Raw genomic sequence first — 17,646 nt, forward strand, 5'->3', positions numbered from 1 at the left:
CAGTCGGTGCTTTTGTCGTTTACCTTTTTAGAGCAGTTCACACGATAATGCATGCAGAAGAGCCAGCTGTGTTTGCTTTCATACCAAAAAGAAAAAAGGAAGAAAAAAAAAAAAAGCCAAACTCTTCCTCTGACCTGCTTACAATGAGCGGCGTCTCACTGTGCATCACCACTTTCAGTCCCCCAACTCCCACTGAACCGCCGATCCGAGTGCTATTTTGGTTGAATGCTTAAAATAGAGGTTCTGTGCAGCGAACGCGCTTTAAAGGATGAGGCTGGGGCTGCGCTGTTTGTTTCTTACTATCAACAAATGCCTCGAAAAGACCAAAGACAGCGGCGCTAGCCTGTCGATCAATACCTCCTGCTTTCTCACACACAGACCCCAGGATGGAATTTAACGTGTGGCACAAAACAACAGCGTAGTAGCTTTATTTCAGGGTTTAAAGGAGTCACTGATAGACGTGTTTGTAAATAATATAAATAGTTTATTTTTGGTCTCTGAATCTTATAGCGTGGAAACTATAGAATAAGTGTCATAATAAATGAAGTCTAAATAGCTGCTAATAGATGCTCATTTTGTTAGAATTAAGAATAGATAATGCATTGATTCAGTTTTGGCCTTCAATCGAATGTCCGACATTCAAAAGGACACTTCATATTTTATATTCAAAATTATAAAATGGGCCCAAAAGGTTCCACATTTCCTCTGAACTTCACAGTAAAAGAATTTACAGGATAGTCTCTATATAGAGACTTTATTTTTACTTAAATAATGCAGATGCATCTGTTTATATCTGATGTGTTCATTGTTCTGGTACATTGTCCTCTCTCCACTCTTTTGTTCTGGGTCTAAAGCTTCAGCTGCTCCTAATGAGGCAGTGCGACCCCCAGTGGACAAAATAGAAACAGCAAGAAAAGGATTTGTCATTTTTAAACTTTAATAATAATGCATTGGTCTTATATAGCGCTTTTCAGGACACTCAAAGACGCTTTACATCGCATCTCATTAAATTCAGCAAAAAATAAATAAATTGTAGCATACAGTTTGAAAACACACTATTGTTTGGAGGGGTTTAATAAAAATATCCTCCAAAACATGCCCTCTAATGGTCATATAAGTGCAGTTTCAGAAAAACAAAAGATAAATCAGGTCTTAAATCTAGATTAGTAGATCATGTTGGGTTTAACTGGGAGGATAAAACCACTAAACCAAACCCTGGGATCACCTCGTATATTCCAGTGAAAGCAGCTGTCAGTTCAATAAATCAACAGAGTTAAAGGCTTTTAAACTGTAGTAACACAATCCTTTAATCAGTCTTTGACTAACCAGGTCAAGCTTAGATGTTTTAATGAATCACATTTTGGTTTTAGGAAGAAAAATTTTAATTTTACTCATGATTTACTTTGTGTCTAAGAGAGAAGCCATGGCACAGCAAGCAAAATACATTGACTCTCATTGGTATTGAGCAGATTGATACAAAACTGAGGATGCAACATGCATGAAATGCAAGAAGAAAGAGTAAGAGTAATGTGCAGGGGTCTGCTGCAGCTTTCCTCAGAAAATGTTATGTTTGCAAACTTCTGAGGGTTTAAACGAAGAAAGAAACGGAATTCTTGTTAAAAAAAAAAAACTATAAACTGTTCATCTTAATGAAGAAGACACCACTGATGTACCAGAAGTGCAGAGAAGTGTGACTCAAACATTCATTCAAAGTTGTTTTTGGTCTTTTTGTGGGATTTGCTGGTATAAATTGTGACACTTACCAGTAATTTTGAAAACATCTAGAATATTGGAGACTTAGAGTCGTCTAAAACGAGCTTGTTCTCTTAAATCAAAGCAGCAAAAAAATGTTATTTTGTCTTTATTTTAAGTTCTGAATTGCTTTTTGATGTCAGTCAGTCCCGGAATAACCTGATTTTCACGACTTACTGAAACGAAGACTCACTGCTGCGACCGAGCCGCAGCTCCCTGCAGCGTTATGAAGGAAAGGTGTGACGAGAATCAGGTAGCGAGGCGGGCAGCGGCGTCTCCGCTGCCCGGTGCTAGAGCGCTAGAAACCCACCCCCCCCCCCCCGGCGAGGAGAGAAGAGGAGAAGGTGAGGGAAAAGAGCTTTGAGCCGGGGCCCAGAGGGTTGACTCTCTGTGTGAGGGACTCCCTGCACACTGTGGTTCTCCTCTCTGCTTTTCAGTTCTTTTCTATTGATTTCCATGCATTGTCTCATGAGTCACTGGCAGGGAAGGGTTTTGTGTCTTTTTCTCTTGCATTTTGTGAATCTAATGATGCACTTATGTTGCCCCACTTTTCCCTTTTCTTCATACCTTACCTACTAAAGGAGGGAATACCACTTTATTGGTAAGTGGATGTTAACCAGAAGGGAGTTAAACAAGAGTAACCATTTGAAAAAAAAAAAATAAAAAAATTATCATAATCAAAGAAAATGGGTCGCTGTTCACATCTCAGCAATTGTCTTCAGGAAAAAAAAAATAAATCCAGAAAGAGAAAAATTGAGTAGCAGACGATTTTTTTTCTGATTCGATTGATTCAATAATTGTGATCTTTATTTTGTTCCTTCCATTTCTGTGATGTTCCGTCAAGTTGTCTTCTCTTTCTGTTCTGTTTCATTTCTTTTAAACCATTACTTTATTTAAAAAAAAAAAAAAAAAAACTGAAGAAGTCCTCTTTTTCTACTCTACGAAGTCTGTAGCTCTGTACTCTCTGCCTCTGCTCTCAACTGATTTGGTTCACACTTTTCTTTTCTGTTTTCCCTCTCTTCCTCCTCTTCCTAGTTTTTTTTTTGTTTTGTTTTGTTTTGTTTGTTTTTGCGATTATGATTTCTTCAACTCATTATGGTTTTGCATGCCAAGTATTGCATGCGCTGCACCATAGAGGACTATCTATAAGCCATATGGAGAAAACCTAGACTTTTTTCTTTTAGATGTTTACCTTCTTTTGGCAAGTTCACCGTAGCTCTCAGCCGCCCGCCTGGAAACACTCTGACGCTATTTTCCTCCTTTTTCTTCTTCCTCTGTTTTCCCCCTTGTGTTGCTCGTTGTTTCCTCTGCAGAAGCTCCGTCTGCTGGCGGCGAGCTCCGCGGGCGTCCAGACCGGTCTGCTGAGGGAGCAGCGGCTCCACGGAGCCGCCGGCAGGAGCCAGGCGGCGGGGGCCGGGGGCGGCACGGCGGCGGGCGGCGCCGCGGGCCAGACGTCCGGGAGGAGAGGGGCCCACAGGGGCCCCAACCGGGGGTCTCACTCCCCGGCTCGCAGCAGCGACTCGGCGCACTCCCAACACAACCAGACTCACAGAGGGAGGGGCTCCCGCCACCAGAGGAAGTGAGGAGGGGGGGGTGGGCGCTGCCGACTCCAGCTGTGAGCGAACGAAGGATGACGTTTCTGTGTCCGTCCCCAGGACGAAAGGGGGCCACTCCTCCAAACGCCACCACCGCTCCGGGCGGGGCCAGGCGCACCACCGGAGCCCGTCGGCGTCCCCGGGGCGCCACGCCTCCGGCCGCAAGAACGAGGAGTCCCGCAGCAAGGCCAACCTGCGGCAGCGCAGCAGCTCGTGGAGCAGCGGGCGCTCGTCCTCACGCTCCGCCTCCCGGGACCGAGCGCCCAGCAAGGCCAAGTCGCCCCACAACCGGCAGAACGCCTCCAGGTGGGGCGCCGCTCTCAGCAGGGTCCACCTCCACCTCCGTCCGAGTCCGGGCGCTGATGCTCTGTGTGTGTCTGTCTGTCTGTGTGTGTGTGTGTGTGTGTGTGTGTGTTGCAGAGAGAGGGACAGCCCGAACCGCTCCGACACAGACAGCCGGGCGCGCCGCCGCTCACGCAGCTACTCGCCCATCCGCAAGAGGAGAAGAGACTCGCCCAGCTTCATGGAGGCTCGCAGGATCACCAGGTAACAGACACCAGGCTGAAACGGCAGCTTTTCCCATCATGCTCTGCACTCATGACGGGGCATGTGTGAGGGAGCCCCTCCGTTTACACCCCGACTCGAACAGAAGATTCACATTCAGATTTCTTCATTGTCATTCAGGCAGATTGCAGCAGAGATGCTGAGAAGCAGCCAGAGATGAGAGTCTGCTCATCAAACCACCCGCTCTTCAAATGTCAGACTAATTATTCTGCTCCTGCAGCAGCGGCGACCAAACTGTGTTTAAAGTAGACGTGTGAGGCTGTTAGAGTAGCAAAACGTCTTGTTCGTACAGGTTTATGTTTGCATATGAAAATGTTTGCAGAGATTTGTACGCTTGTAATGCAATTTGTGAGTGTATCATGTGTTTAGTGTGAGCAGTCAGACCTTGGCTGTCATTGGATTTTTACATGCAGATTCAGCTGTAAATGTTTTGTTTTTGAGGGTTTTTTTGCTCTCAGAAGGGACTTACAGGCACTTTTTCTGGTCAAGCCAGGTCCTGTTTGAAGTAACTGAGCTTTAATGTCAGGAGGCAAAGAAAAAAAACATCATCTGCTTGTAGGGACACACAAATCCCACATACACATTTACACACCAAAAATATTACACACATATAAGCATTCTAAAATATTGATGAAGAAATCTAAGTGTACTCATTACAGACTCATATATGTCTTTACACACATACAAACACAAATCAAGGTACACACACACGTTTTATTTCAGAGTGGTTATAAAATTTCTTCTACTGCAAATTTCTTTTGAAAAGTGGATGTTAAAAAGTTCATCCTCAGTGTATGTGCACTGAGTCACGGGTCTGCGTCAGATTTCTGTGCTTGCAAACAAGCCGAGATGATTCACAGGTGATTCACAGATCATTCAGAGGAATTAGATTGTACTAAATGTGAATTCCTTCAGCGCTCCTGCATCAACCTGCACCGTGAAACTCAAACATACCGATGGGAAGCTTGAATACAGAAATAACCATGACAAACGACTTGCAGCTTTGAGAACACCTGCAGGTTTTTTTTTTCTTCTTCTTTACGCTCAGGATCACGTCTGAAAATGGAAATGACCTTCTTTGATGACAGTTGATCGAGTGAGACACATGAATTCGTGTAAATAAGACAGCTGGACTTGCTTGACATTCTCGAGTTGTTTTATCTTCTCATCTGAGAGGCTGTGCTTGTTTCACTGCATGCTGGAGCTGCGGGGATAATCGTCTATCAAGAGTAACTAATCACATTAGATAAAGAAACCTCAGTCACTGTAGGTCCTGCAGAAGTGATTCTTTTATGTTCTTTTACTGAATCTTTTCCCACAGAAACAGATTTAAGACCTGTTGAACTGTGACAAGAAGAAGAGGAGGAGCCCTGCGGAGCGTGCGCGGTGTTTTTACTTTGTCATCTGTCGCTCCCCGTCCTAAAGGTCCCGGCGCCGAGGCGACGCCGTGCTCCCCGACTCAGCTGCCGCAGGCTCGTTACCCCGGTAACAGTTGCCGCGCAGCGGGACCTGAACTCCCGAGGCTCGGCTGAGTAAACCTGGCCTCCTCCTTCCCGCTCCTCCTCTCTGTCGTCTCTGAAACTCACACCGGCTCCGACGCTGCGGTTCTGCACTAATGTTTCAACGCACACATTCAAAACGCTATCAGGGTTTTATTTAAGAGCGGATCCCTCGCTTTATAAAGCAGGCCTTGATTCCCACAGCAGATATGAAAGACAAAAGCCGAGGTGGAGTTATCTGCTGGAAGGACACGGTGCAGCAGCAGGGAGACCCTGATAGCGTTTATCTCTGTCTGCGAGCTCCGTTGACTCTTGATTTGTTTTTTTGTTTTTTTTCTGGGTGTCGGCCTCCGTTGAGAAGACGAGGCTCTTTCGGGAGCTAACAACTAATTACCTTACAGGAAGCACTTCCAGGGTGGCTATTAACACGGCAATCTGAGCTTAAGCTTCACCTAACAATGCGTGAGGGTGTGTGTGTGTGTGTGAGGATTTGTGTGTGTGCGTTTCACAAGCTTTTCTTAACCCACATAACAGCTCTCTTTCAGATCCTGTACTGATCCGAAATAATCATAATAATAATAATAATTTGCTCTCCACAAGTCACAGATTCATTTTAACACCTCACGTGTCAGATTTGAACCTGCTTTAAGATCCGATCGGAGCTAAACTGTCCCCCCCCCCTCCCCCCTCCCCCCGTGCAGCGCCAGGAAGCGGCCCATCCCGTACTACCGGCCCAGCCCGTCCTCGTCCAGCATGGAGAGCAGCCCGTCGCGGTCCAGCCGCAGCCGCAGCCTCAGCAGCTACAGCCGCAGCCGCAGCCACAGCCGGAGCCGCAGCCGCTCGCGCAGCTGGAGCCGCAGCCGCAGCCAGAGCCGGAGCTGGAGCCGCAGCCGCTCGCGCAGCCACCACAGCTACTACAGCCGCAGCAGCTACGACAGCCCGGGCTTCTGAAGGCGGACGCACAGAGAGGAACTCTCCGCACTGCGGCTCCGTCGCCACCGACGCCACCACTCAAAAGTCTGAACACACCTTCTCACTCAAAGTTTTCTGCTTTATTTTCACGACTACCTCCCACTGTAGATTCTCACCGAAGGCATCAAAACTAGGAACGAACGTATATGGAATCAGCAATTCTTCAAATAGCCGCTCTTTGTTTTGTTTACTGCTTTGCACACTCTTGGTATTCTCTGGATGAGCTTCCAGAGGTCGTTTTCTGAAACGGTTTTCCATTCCTCTTTGTTTCCTACATAATTCCATATGTGTTCATTCACAGCTTTGATGCTTTCAGTGAGAATCTACAGTGTCATGAAAATAAGGTCAAAAAACCTTGAATGAGAAGGCGTGTCCAAAGTTTTGAGTGGTTTTGTGTCCAGCCTCGTCCCCTCTGCACCGTCACACCTCCACGCCGAGCCCAGATCAAAGAGGAGGTGCAGACGCAGCACGTCACCGTGAATTCGGCTGTCCTGTCACCGCTCGCGTCCTCGCTCACACCGGGTATTCAACGGAATTGGCTGAGCCCAAAGAACAAATCTCACTGTTGTGGTTAGCACTTTCTTTCTCATCTTCCACAAAACAACCAAAAATGAGTCCATTATCCGCTGTACACTGTATAAATATATAGAAATATATATCCGGGAGATGAAAAAAAAGAAGACAGAGGAGCCGAGAAGAAGACATACACATCCATGGATTTTTTTTTTTTCCCCCTTCACTTCCATCTCATTGAAGCACAGCGATCAACACAGGAACAAACGAGAAATGAATTGGGAAGCAAAGAAAAAAAAAAGAAAAAAGGAGAAGAGGAACTTTTTCTAGCTGATACAGACTGTATTGTATAGATGTAAACTCTCCTAAGTTACGGCTTTGTAAACTATGCACTGTATATTCCATATAGTTTGAGGAGGTTTGTTTTCACCTGATGCACCAGACGAGACCCCGCCTCCCGCCTCCTGTACCGTGGGAGGGGGGGAGCGAGGGATGATGGGACGCCTCCTCTGACCTTGACAGTATGTCCTACACCTGTGTGCACAGGTCACAGTGGAGTGGGAGGGTGGGGGTGGGGGCAATATGTATTATGTACTTTTACTCTCTTCCCTGTTGAAATGTTTCTGTTTATTCTGCTGCAAACCTGCGAGAGAGAGAGAGTGTGTGTGTGCGTACGAATGTGTGTGTGGCTGTCGGCAGAAAAGTCATGTGTGATGACCGCAACTATTTATGAATCGACTGTATTTATTAGTTTATTTATTAGGTTATTTATTGTCTAATTTATTGATGATCGGATCATGTTCTGAAGATCGTCCAGAACGTGTGTCTCCCCCCCCCCTTTTTTTAAGAGAAGCATCCATGTGCTCCACAGTAATCACGACAAAGTGTTTGCCTGCAGCGGGAACCCGCCGCTGCCCTTTAAATGCCCGGCCAGTTGTAACACTGGATGTTACTGCAGACGTCTGGCTGCGCCGAGGTCCCTGAATCTCCCTCTGCTGGGAGACGAGAGTCCGCCAGTCCTGCTCCACTGTAAATTCCAGCCACCGAGTTCTTTCAACCCTCGTGTCACGGGCTGTACCTATCAGATGTCCCCTGGTTTCAAGCTCCACTGTGTGATAGCATGCTCAGAGAGGGCAGGTCTGTCTGCAACTTCTGCTGCATCTACCACTCCTGCAGTTTCTGCTGAATCCGCAGCTCCTGGAGTATCTTCATGTCCTTCAGATTCTGCTGCAGCTCCTGCAGTCACTGCATCGCCTGCAGCTCCTGCAGATTCTGCTGTAGCTTCTTCAGCTCCTGCAGTTTTGTGCAGAGCCTGCAGTTCCCACAGCTTCTGCAGTCCCTGCAGCTCCTGTTTCTACAGTTTCTGCAGCTTCTGCTTTGGCTAACAGACTGGCGACACGATCAGGGATCACCCTAAGTCTTCCTTCCTGCCATCCGTCCAGTCTTGAGCCACTAATGCATTCCCAGTGTAACCAGACTTAACCCGACTATGATACTCTGCAAACCCAATCACTTACTCCAAGTATAGCATCGCCCCTTTGGTTCAGTCATTCTTTGTATCGTACAAGTTATTATACCTGACAATAAACAGAAGCAAATGGGGAAATATTCACACTCTGCTCTGCTCTCTTTGTTCGCTCTCAGTTGGTGGTTCTCGCAGTGCGAGGCGGGATGAATTTATTTAAATTTAAAATGAGGAAAATTTAATGAAAATAAGTAGATGGACATTAAAACTACTACTTGTTAAATTAACAAGCATGTATTTTTTTTTTTGTTACTGAATTTGTTAGTGTGTAATTTGTGTAATTCGTTTTCAAATAAGAATTAAAAATATTTATTTAAATAAAAATGTAAAAAAAAGTTTAATTTATATCCAAACTAAAGACCGAACGAACAGAAAACAAATACACAGGCAAAACAGATCAGATAAAGGATCATTTTAACCCCTTTTTAAGTCTTCGTGTGTGTGTGTGTGTGTGTGTGTGTGTGTGAATGTGTGTGTAAATACACACGTGCACACTAACAGGTATATGAATCTAGGATAAAAACAATATGAATCCATGAATTCTTCAGTTTTGTTTCCGTTTCACTTTATATCCACTGATTAATCTTCCTCTTCCAAAGATCTCTTTGGGAAATTAAACTAGATTTACAAAAAAATAACATTTTGTGTGAAACCAGAAGTGTAAAAACAGCCTGGAGTTCATAATCCTCAAGGTGCTGTGTGTCTTTTCTCCTGAAGATGGCGCTGTGTAGTTCCTGACCGGTGACGGATAACACTCAGCAGAGGATTGAAACACTCTCTGCCCTCAAGTTCTGATACTTATGATTCAAACAAACAGTAATTTCAGAGCTCTGGACGCTCCTCAAAATATAAAAGCAGAAACTGTCTCTTTGGAGGATATTTCCACTGGATGTTTCTCCTCTCTGAGCCGACAGCTTAAAACATTCCTCCCGATCCAGGATAACCTGAGGCAACATTTGCATCCATCTCTTTTGGCGAGAGCAGCTCTGGTCTGTTTGAGCCTCAGCGTTTCTCACACGTATTCCTGCAGATCGCTCCGCTCTTCCCGGGTCGCCGTCCTCTAAAGTGACGACCGCCTCTAAAAACATTCACGCCACACGCAGGCCTGCAGTAGGAGAGGGGCTTCAGCATGTTGCTGCAGGCTGTTAAACATTTATTAAAACCATGGAGGGACGTGTTGCTGTTCTGTGTCAGTGTGATCTGACTCTCCTCCAATCAGGTGGCTTCTCTTCTCTTCCTGTGCTGAATATTGTCTGAAAAAAACTCCTTTTACTTGGAAGAAGCATCCAGAACAGTGTTCCGCTTTGAAACGCCGACATCAGGGAAAAGTGAGGAGAAAAAAACTTCAGGATGCAGAGCAACAAACAGAAAGCACAGTAATTAAAAAGTTGAAGGGTGAAGAGAAAAGAGAGCGAGAGATTCTGAACTGCAGTGCTGAGGTCAAAGTGCTAAGAGAAGTCACTACAAACTAAACCTACAGCAGAAGAAGAAAAATCCTGATTTGCAGTCATTGAAAACACAACTTTTTGAAGTGTCCAAGGATAAAATTTTTCAAAACATTCCAACTATGGGCTATATTTTGGTAGATCGGGCGCGTTGCACTTGTGCTTGTGACACACCAATGGGTGTGTCCAGGGCATTTTGTAATTTTGGTGAATGCTGCAGTGTGGCGCAGCGCATCCATGCCTCCCAGCTGATTGTAACGTTGACCAATCAAATGGACGCCTCTCCTCGCTCTGAGCTCAGTGCTCATTTCACCTCGCCATCAGCAACAACTGCAGGCGCCAAACTCTCCCAGGTGAAAACTATAGTAACCTGCATTGACCGGTCACTTTATTAGGTACACCTTGCTAGTACTGGGTTGGACCCCCGTTTGCCTTCAGAACTGCCTTAATCCTTCATGGCATAGATTCTGCAAGGTACTGGAAACATTCCTCAGAGAGTTTGGTCCATATTGATGAAATAGCATCATGCAGTTTCTGCAGATTTGTCGGCTGCACATCCATGGTGCAATGGATCATGGATCTCCTGTTCGACCCCATCCCAAAGGTGCTCTATCAGATTGAGATCTGGTGACTGGTGAGGCCATTTGAGTCCAGTGAACTCATTGTCATCTTCAAGAAACCAGTCTGAGATGATTCGAGCTCTTTGACATGGCGCGTTATCCTGCTGGAAGTATCCATCAGAAGATGGGTACACTGTGGTCATAGAGGGATGGGCATGGTCAGCAACAGTACTCAGGTAGGCTGTGGCATTGCAACAATGCTCAATTGGTACTAAAGGGCCCAAAGAGTGCCAGGAAACTATCCCCCACACCGTTACACCACCACCACCGGCCTGAACCGTTGATACAACATGCTTTCATATTGTTGACACCAAGTTCTGACTCTACCATTCGATTGATTCATGATAATTTTGGACATGTAGCTCCACATGACACAAAATAAAAGATGTGAATATGTTTGATAAATTTTCATTTGCAGCAGGGAGGGGCTGGTGGCCCCGGAGACTGAGGAGGTTGTGGGTGCAGGGCGATAGCTCCTCAGGAGACGCAGACTGGAGACAGGTCTGTGTACCAAAGCCAGGACCATCCCCCTCTTGACATCCTGCAAGGGGGCTTTGAGATGCTGGAATGGCAGCGGGAAACCCTCAATGCGTGGCTTGAGGGGGTGGGAACTGACCTCTAGCTCCATCCCTCCTCCACACCACAGCCTCGTTTGGCTGGCTCTTCCTGCAGGAGACGTCCCTGCCCCCACATGTCACGGCTGGCCGTTGAGAGCCCAGACCTTTAGACCCGTCCTGAGGCCACACCCTTCTTTCTCCAACCAACAGTCCAAGCCTGCAAGGAGGAAGATGAAGGAGACGCTTTTAAATACATAATGTGGTCTCTGTCTCAGTAGAGATGGAACCACTCAGGCTCCGTCTCTGTGTAGAGAGTAGAGACACTGTTGCTGCACGTGCTCAGGTAGATTGAAAATAACAAACATTTCTGAGACAAAATGTGAAAACGATTCATTTTCACTTGAAACATTGCCACTTAATTAGGATCTCAAGCTTAGTTCACAGACCCTTCATCAGGAATAACTTGGGCTTCAGTTTCTTACTTTAACACATCTTTGGATTGGAAAACTTGGGAGTGATGTGTGGCTCAGTTGAACTAAAAGATACATTTAAAAAAAATAAACCCACTAACATGCAGAGCAAGTTAGTGTGTAGCTCATAGAGTATTTGTACCTTTGTTCTACATCTTATAATGTGATGAACATCACTGTCACTCCATTGGATTCTGCTAAATCCTACCCAAACTCTCAGATGTCAAATCTTATCTTCACCAGTGAAAAGGAAGGAAGAGGAAAAGCTTTGTGTTGTTGCAGTTCTTATCTGGACTGTCACTCTGTGTTTGCTTTCTGGTTCGGAGAGAGTCCCGCCCCGCCAACTCCCGCTCTTACAAGCTTAAAGCCCTGTGGAGCATTTTGGCAGCAGATGTTTTGTCTCGTCACCGCAGGAAAACTAATTTCATCAGCAGTCGCTCGGCTCCATCATTGAACATTGACACGCAGCAGCGACTCCAGGACCTGTGAAAGGAACCCGTTCAGATGGAACCGAGCAGATTTGGATGTTTTTAATGTCGCCGTGTTCCCACCTGCTGGAGCTGGAAGCGCTGTGCTGTTATTGCTGCTGCTGTTGGAACGGAGATCACTGATTGCTGTTTTATAGAGAGTACAGAAAGTGCATGTTGCAAGTGTTTGGAGCCATCTTAAAGCTGCACGTTGGCGCTCTCACTCTCTCGTCCTCAGCACAGTAAAGGCACAGTCTAGTCATCTTGGCCTGAAGCTGACTTTGTGAACTCCAAACACCACTAAAATGAATCCTACAGGATTCTTAAGGACTCCTAAATGCTCTCTTTGTGGGGGTTTTAAAGCTTTCAACAAACACAGCAGCTGTTGTTTTGGCTCCAGTTTTGGTCTCCACCATCTAAAAATGTGAAAACACGGGCCTGCTGAAATTTTCTCTACATGCACCTATGAATTCCTGATCCCAAGTCCACTTCTCCAACTCCTAGGCAGAGTTCTTCAGTGTTTTTTTTTTTAGCTCAAACACCCCCAAAATGGTGAAGAAATGGAGCTGTGACCACTGTTTTGTATAGTTTATCGAACATTGTGCTTAATATTAACCTGGACCTTGATATTGGGCATTTGATATGAAGCTATTGAAATATATTGAATACAGGTTCAAATATTCCTGTTGAATTGGGAAAAGTGTGCAATTTACTGAGGGTGGAGGGACTGGGGTGGTGTTATCAGCTGATACCAAAGCCAAAATCAACACTGTCTGACTACGACACAGGTCCAACGATCTGCTCCTGCACCCAATCCACAGTCACCCTTTCACCTGTTTTTCCAGTGTGTTTCCTCTTAAGTTTTGACCAGTAATCCTCTGCACACACGTCCAGACTGTGCAGATTGTGAACCCTCTGCCCGGCAGGGTGACCGGGTCCAGTGCAATAACCTTCATAGCAGAACATCTCAGGGGAGTGGCGGAGTGAACATATGTGTGATGTACACTAAAGCCCGAGAAGGCCGCAGTAAAACTTTACAAAGGCTGATGCGGGAGGCCACGGTGATTTATCTCCGTTTCTAATGACGTTTCGCCGCGTGAATGTGACTTTAATTCACATTCATGCCATAGATTGGCGTTCCATTGTGTATTTGATAGGTGGCTGATAATAGCGTGGTACAGCCTGTACCATATGTCTCATCATTGTACAGAACCATGTTAGAAATAGCATGTTAGTCTGAGGCTATGTGACTTCATCCTCCCAGATCCTTCCAGCGCTTGGGAGATCCAGTGAGGGGGGAGGGGATTACACACAGCAAGGGGGGAGGAGGACGGGGCAGCTGCTACCGAGGAGGGCCTTCCTATTGGATTCCATTCGAGTGCTACGTCTGCCACAAATAGATCTTCTAGTACCTTCCCTAAATATTCTGGAGGCGTGATCTGGAGGGGCTTGAGTCAGGAGGGAGGGCTCTGTGGACACCCGGGGTATCAGTGAGTATAAAAGCTCACAGCAGAGAGGCACACAGCACTTTGGGAAAGCACTTCCTGAGAGGCCAAAGGGCTCTTGATCCACAGACCGCAGCCAACGCAGCCACCATGGCCGAGAGACGTATTCCTTTCACCCTGCTGAGGACCCCCAGCTGGGATCCATTCCGCGACTGGCACCAGAGCAGCCGCATCTTCGACCAGACCTTCGGCATGCCCGCCCTGCCCGAGGAGTTTGCCACATTCCCCAGCACCCACTGGCCGGGGTACCTGCGGCCCTCCGTCCTGGCCCCCGACATGGCGGCCGTGATGCCTCACACTCCCATGATGTACCCGGGACACGTGATGGCACACCAGGCCCGAGCTCTGTCCCGCCAGATGAGCAGCGGCATGTCCGAGATCAAGCAGACCCAAGAAAACTGGAAGGTTTGCCTGGACGTCAACCACTTCTCGCCCGAGGAGCTGGTGGTGAAGACCAAGGACGGAGTGGTGGAGATCAGCGGTGAGTGTGAAACAAAGTCTTTCCTGAAAGGTCAACCACTGTCTAATAGCCCCACTCGATATAACACTTTAATACCACCCACAGACACTCCTGTAGGAAGACGATGTACTGAGGTGTACTTGAGGTAGAAAACAGAATGTCTCACTTTCCGCTCTTAAGTGTTTCTCTAACTTAAATGGAAGAAAAGCTGTGAAAGGCTCACAATAAGAACAAAATAAAAACGGACTCTGAGAGGTCAAAAAGAAGGCTTTCCTACAGAGTTGCATAACAACTTTAAACAATATCGTCTGTTTCTGCACCGGGGAGGGCGGGAGCTTCTGGCTGCAAGCCCACTAGATACAAAACAACAGTTCAACACGTGGGAGTGGAGCTCAGAGTTGAAACAGCGCAGAAACATTTCTCTTAGAATCCTTTTATGGTATGTCCATGAAGGGACAGCTTGAAGAGGAGCTTATCTCTCTGAAGTGACTCCTGGCATTTCAGCCACTCTTTTCCACAGCAAACCACACTGCTTCTGCAAAAGATTTGCCCACAACTTCCTCCACTTAAAAAGGAGACCTGGAGCCTGCCCAGTCCCTGACAATGGCCGGTGTACCTCTGCTGAGCCACCGGGGATAAACAAAGTCAGGATCCCGCTGATGTGTCATGACAAACAAGTATAATATTTAGAGCTGATGCCGCTGGCAGCATGAAGACTACTGTACACACACGCCGTGTTCGCTCAGAACTGACGACCCTTCGTACTGCAGGTGAATAAACGTCTCTTCCCCGGCCGGGCGACCTCTCACACTGGCAGTTTGCTCCTGGCGAGATGAGGACCGCAGTTCTTATCAGCCCGTTGTCACAACAAACATGTCAGAGTATGTAGAGGCAGAATGAAAGGCTGAGTAACAGCCAGAAATCTGAGAGCCGAGAGGCTGACTGATTAAGTCTAGAGAGGATCGGCTGTGTCTGCCATATCCAAACTGGCACAAGATAAAAAAAAAATACCAACACAAAAGCCTCCAGGAACGGAAACTGGCTCTGCTGCTGAACTGCCCATGATGCTGAGTCATACTTCACATGTGCAATGTCATGTCAGTGAACAAACTTGCTTTTTGCTGACATATCTGCCGACAGGCTGCAAGCCATTGTGAACATAAACAACTGGTGAAGGTGATAAAATATTACAAACACATCGAGAAAGCCTCTGTTATTGACCCTCTATGTGTTTCCTTTAGTAAGAATGCTAAGCTTGTTAGTTTGAAGTCTTCATCAGTTTAAAAATTAACAATCTTTTGTCGTTTGGGTGGAGGCTGGTCATGCTCTGTATCTTTTCTCCAGGAAGTTGCTGCTACTGTCACAAAAGTAACCTAACAACATCTTAGCTCTATTGCTCTATTGCTGAGCTGCCACTAACACAGCCACAGAATGTCCTGTTTTACACATATAATATGTGTTACATGCAAAAACAATGAAGCTGATTCTGTCATAAAGCTAGCTCTAACATTTAGGCCTCCAGAAGGGAATGACTCTCAGTCCATGTTCTCCGATTTGCTAACGACACCACTGTCAGTGTTTCTGCCATTTCCATGTAAACAGACATCATTTTCAAAGTGTCACAGTGTAACGCAAAACGTTTCTGAAATGAAAAGGCAAAAAAAAAATGTTCTTCACATGAAATATTATCATGTAAATGGGGCCTTAGTAAATTTAGAAATGAATTACCTCAGATCTTGAAACTTTCTGAATCTGGTAGACTAGACTAAAAGTAGTAAAAGTAGCGCTACTTGCAGACAGGTTCACTCTGAGCTGCCATGCGACATTTAACTAGCATTGAGGCTACAGTTTCACATAGCAGGCTGGATAAAGGTGCGAAAAACTAAATGTGACTCATGTCTCCAAATGGACGGCGTGTTCTGTACGGCTAAGAAAAGCTTTTGTTGGTGATGATGAACATTTATATGACAGGTTTTTTTTTTATTAAGACAATTAGCTTTATTCTCAGCGAATATAGTTTTATATGTAGCTACTTTAATATCCATGTTTGGCTTTGTTTCTAAATGTTCCATGAACTGTTGGATCGTATGATGCACAGGGTGTAGCAGTATAAGCCAAAACAGCTGTAAGTGATCCGATGTTCCCTTCAGTCACACAGTGTTCCAGGGTGCTGACCATGATTTATTTTAATTTTCTGACTGAATGTTTATACTATTGTATCTATCATAGAATTAAAAGGGTTAGTGACACATAATCATGCATAACAAATAACTTAGAAGACTCCTTGCAGAACTACAGCTCCATAATCCTCAGCCCTCACTAAAAGTCAAGGTGTTGTGGGGTTTTTATTTATTAATTTATTTTTTGGTTGATTATTTGTGGTTTGCATCCACAGGGAAGCATGAAGAGAGGAAGGACGAGCATGGCTTTGTGTCAAGAAGCTTTACCAGGAAATACACGTAAGTGATGAAAAGCAGGGGTACAAGCTGTCAAAACATCACTTAAACTTTCCAGACTTGGGGCTGAAGACGTGTTTGTTGTGGCTGTTTTCTCCTCTTCAGCTAATCTCTTTAACTCTTTTAGGTAGTTGTGGCCTACAAGAGGCTGGCTGCCGCTTATAGATTAATTTCACGCTCTGAAAAGCAGCAGCCGCTTCCTCACATTCGTCCCTCTATCTCACTTATTACTTGTGCGAGGCTCTGCTGCCATCCAGGGGCCGCAGCGCACACTCATTCAGTCAGGCTTTAGAGTGGAGACGCTCTGACGGTGCCTGTCTGCTCTCCTCCAGCCTCCCCCCGTCCGCCAACGTGGAGAAGGTGACCTCCTCCCTGTCCCCTGAGGGAGTGCTGACCGTGGAGGCCCCCATGATCAAGCCCGCCCTCGAGTACTCAGAGACCACAATACCCGTCAACGTGGACACCAAAGGCGGCGTGGTGAAGAAGTAGAAACTAAACCAGAGCAGCACCCCTCCACTCACACACACACACACACACACACACACTCAGATAAGCACTGTAGTTGCTTCCAGAAAGACGAGGGAAAGCTTCGCTCTTCCTAAATCAGGTTCGTCCTGCCTCTGGTAATGAGACGGCCCCAGCTGAGCGCTGTGTAAACACATCTGCACCACTGCCATATGCCAGCTCTCCACACTGCAATTAAACTCTACTCTTCAACATTTCAGCTTCATTTCTGTCATCCCACTCACACAAACACACACACACACACACACACACACACACACACCTTTCTATTGAGCGAATCCTCTCTCAGAGACAAAGCGGACTGATCGTGTACGTTTAAAGGAACAGAGGTCCATGAAGCGCGACGACATTCTGGCCTCCGCTGGCTTCAAAATGTTCAGCCATGCAAGCAGAAAATAAAGAAAACCTAACGAACTGAGTCTCTTCTTGTCTCTTTGTTTGTGTGGCGGTGACATGACAGATGCTCCTTTTCGGAAGAAGCACTCTCCAATGTAAGAGAACTCTGGAAATAGGACGAGAAGAACAAAACCGAAGAGCTCGGCTTCTTCGCGTTGCGGTTCCTGAAGCTGAATTATTCATCTGAGGGTCAACCATGCAAAAGAGAGTGAGCAAAACATATCAAGCCCCCACGAGTGACGCACACAGCTCCCCAACAGGATGCACCATCACCGTTAAACCTGCAGCGTCTCCATCAGGCTGTCAGGTCTCCACCATATCACGG

The 17,646-nt window shown here is 46.2% G+C and overlaps 2 protein-coding genes across 2 annotated transcripts in view; both read left to right on the top strand.

Moving 5' to 3' along the window:
- srrm3 (serine/arginine repetitive matrix 3) overlaps positions 1–6,361 on the top strand; it is a 41,532-nt gene extending 35,171 nt beyond the window's left edge. Inside the window, exons 10-13 of the mRNA XM_030100767.1 lie at positions 3,066–3,331; positions 3,408–3,653; positions 3,768–3,893; positions 6,112–6,361. Coding sequence (XP_029956627.1) covers positions 3,066–3,331; positions 3,408–3,653; positions 3,768–3,893; positions 6,112–6,361 — 888 coding nt within the window. The remainder of the gene's footprint in view (positions 1–3,065; positions 3,332–3,407; positions 3,654–3,767; positions 3,894–6,111) is intronic.
- Positions 6,362–13,490: 7,129 nt separating this feature from the next.
- Positions 13,491–17,334, top strand: hspb1 (heat shock protein, alpha-crystallin-related, 1). The gene is made up of 3 exons (XM_030101686.1): positions 13,491–13,965; positions 16,340–16,403; positions 16,733–17,334. The coding sequence occupies exons 1-3, from the start codon at positions 13,575–13,577 to the stop codon at positions 16,887–16,889; spliced, it is 612 nt and encodes a 203-aa protein (XP_029957546.1). The 5' UTR covers positions 13,491–13,574; the 3' UTR covers positions 16,890–17,334.
- Positions 17,335–17,646: the final 312 nt, after the last annotated feature.

The sequence above is a fragment of the Salarias fasciatus genome, chromosome 10 (genome assembly GCF_902148845.1).
Source record: "Salarias fasciatus chromosome 10, fSalaFa1.1, whole genome shotgun sequence".
Taxonomy (NCBI): Eukaryota; Metazoa; Chordata; class Actinopteri; order Blenniiformes; family Blenniidae; genus Salarias; species Salarias fasciatus.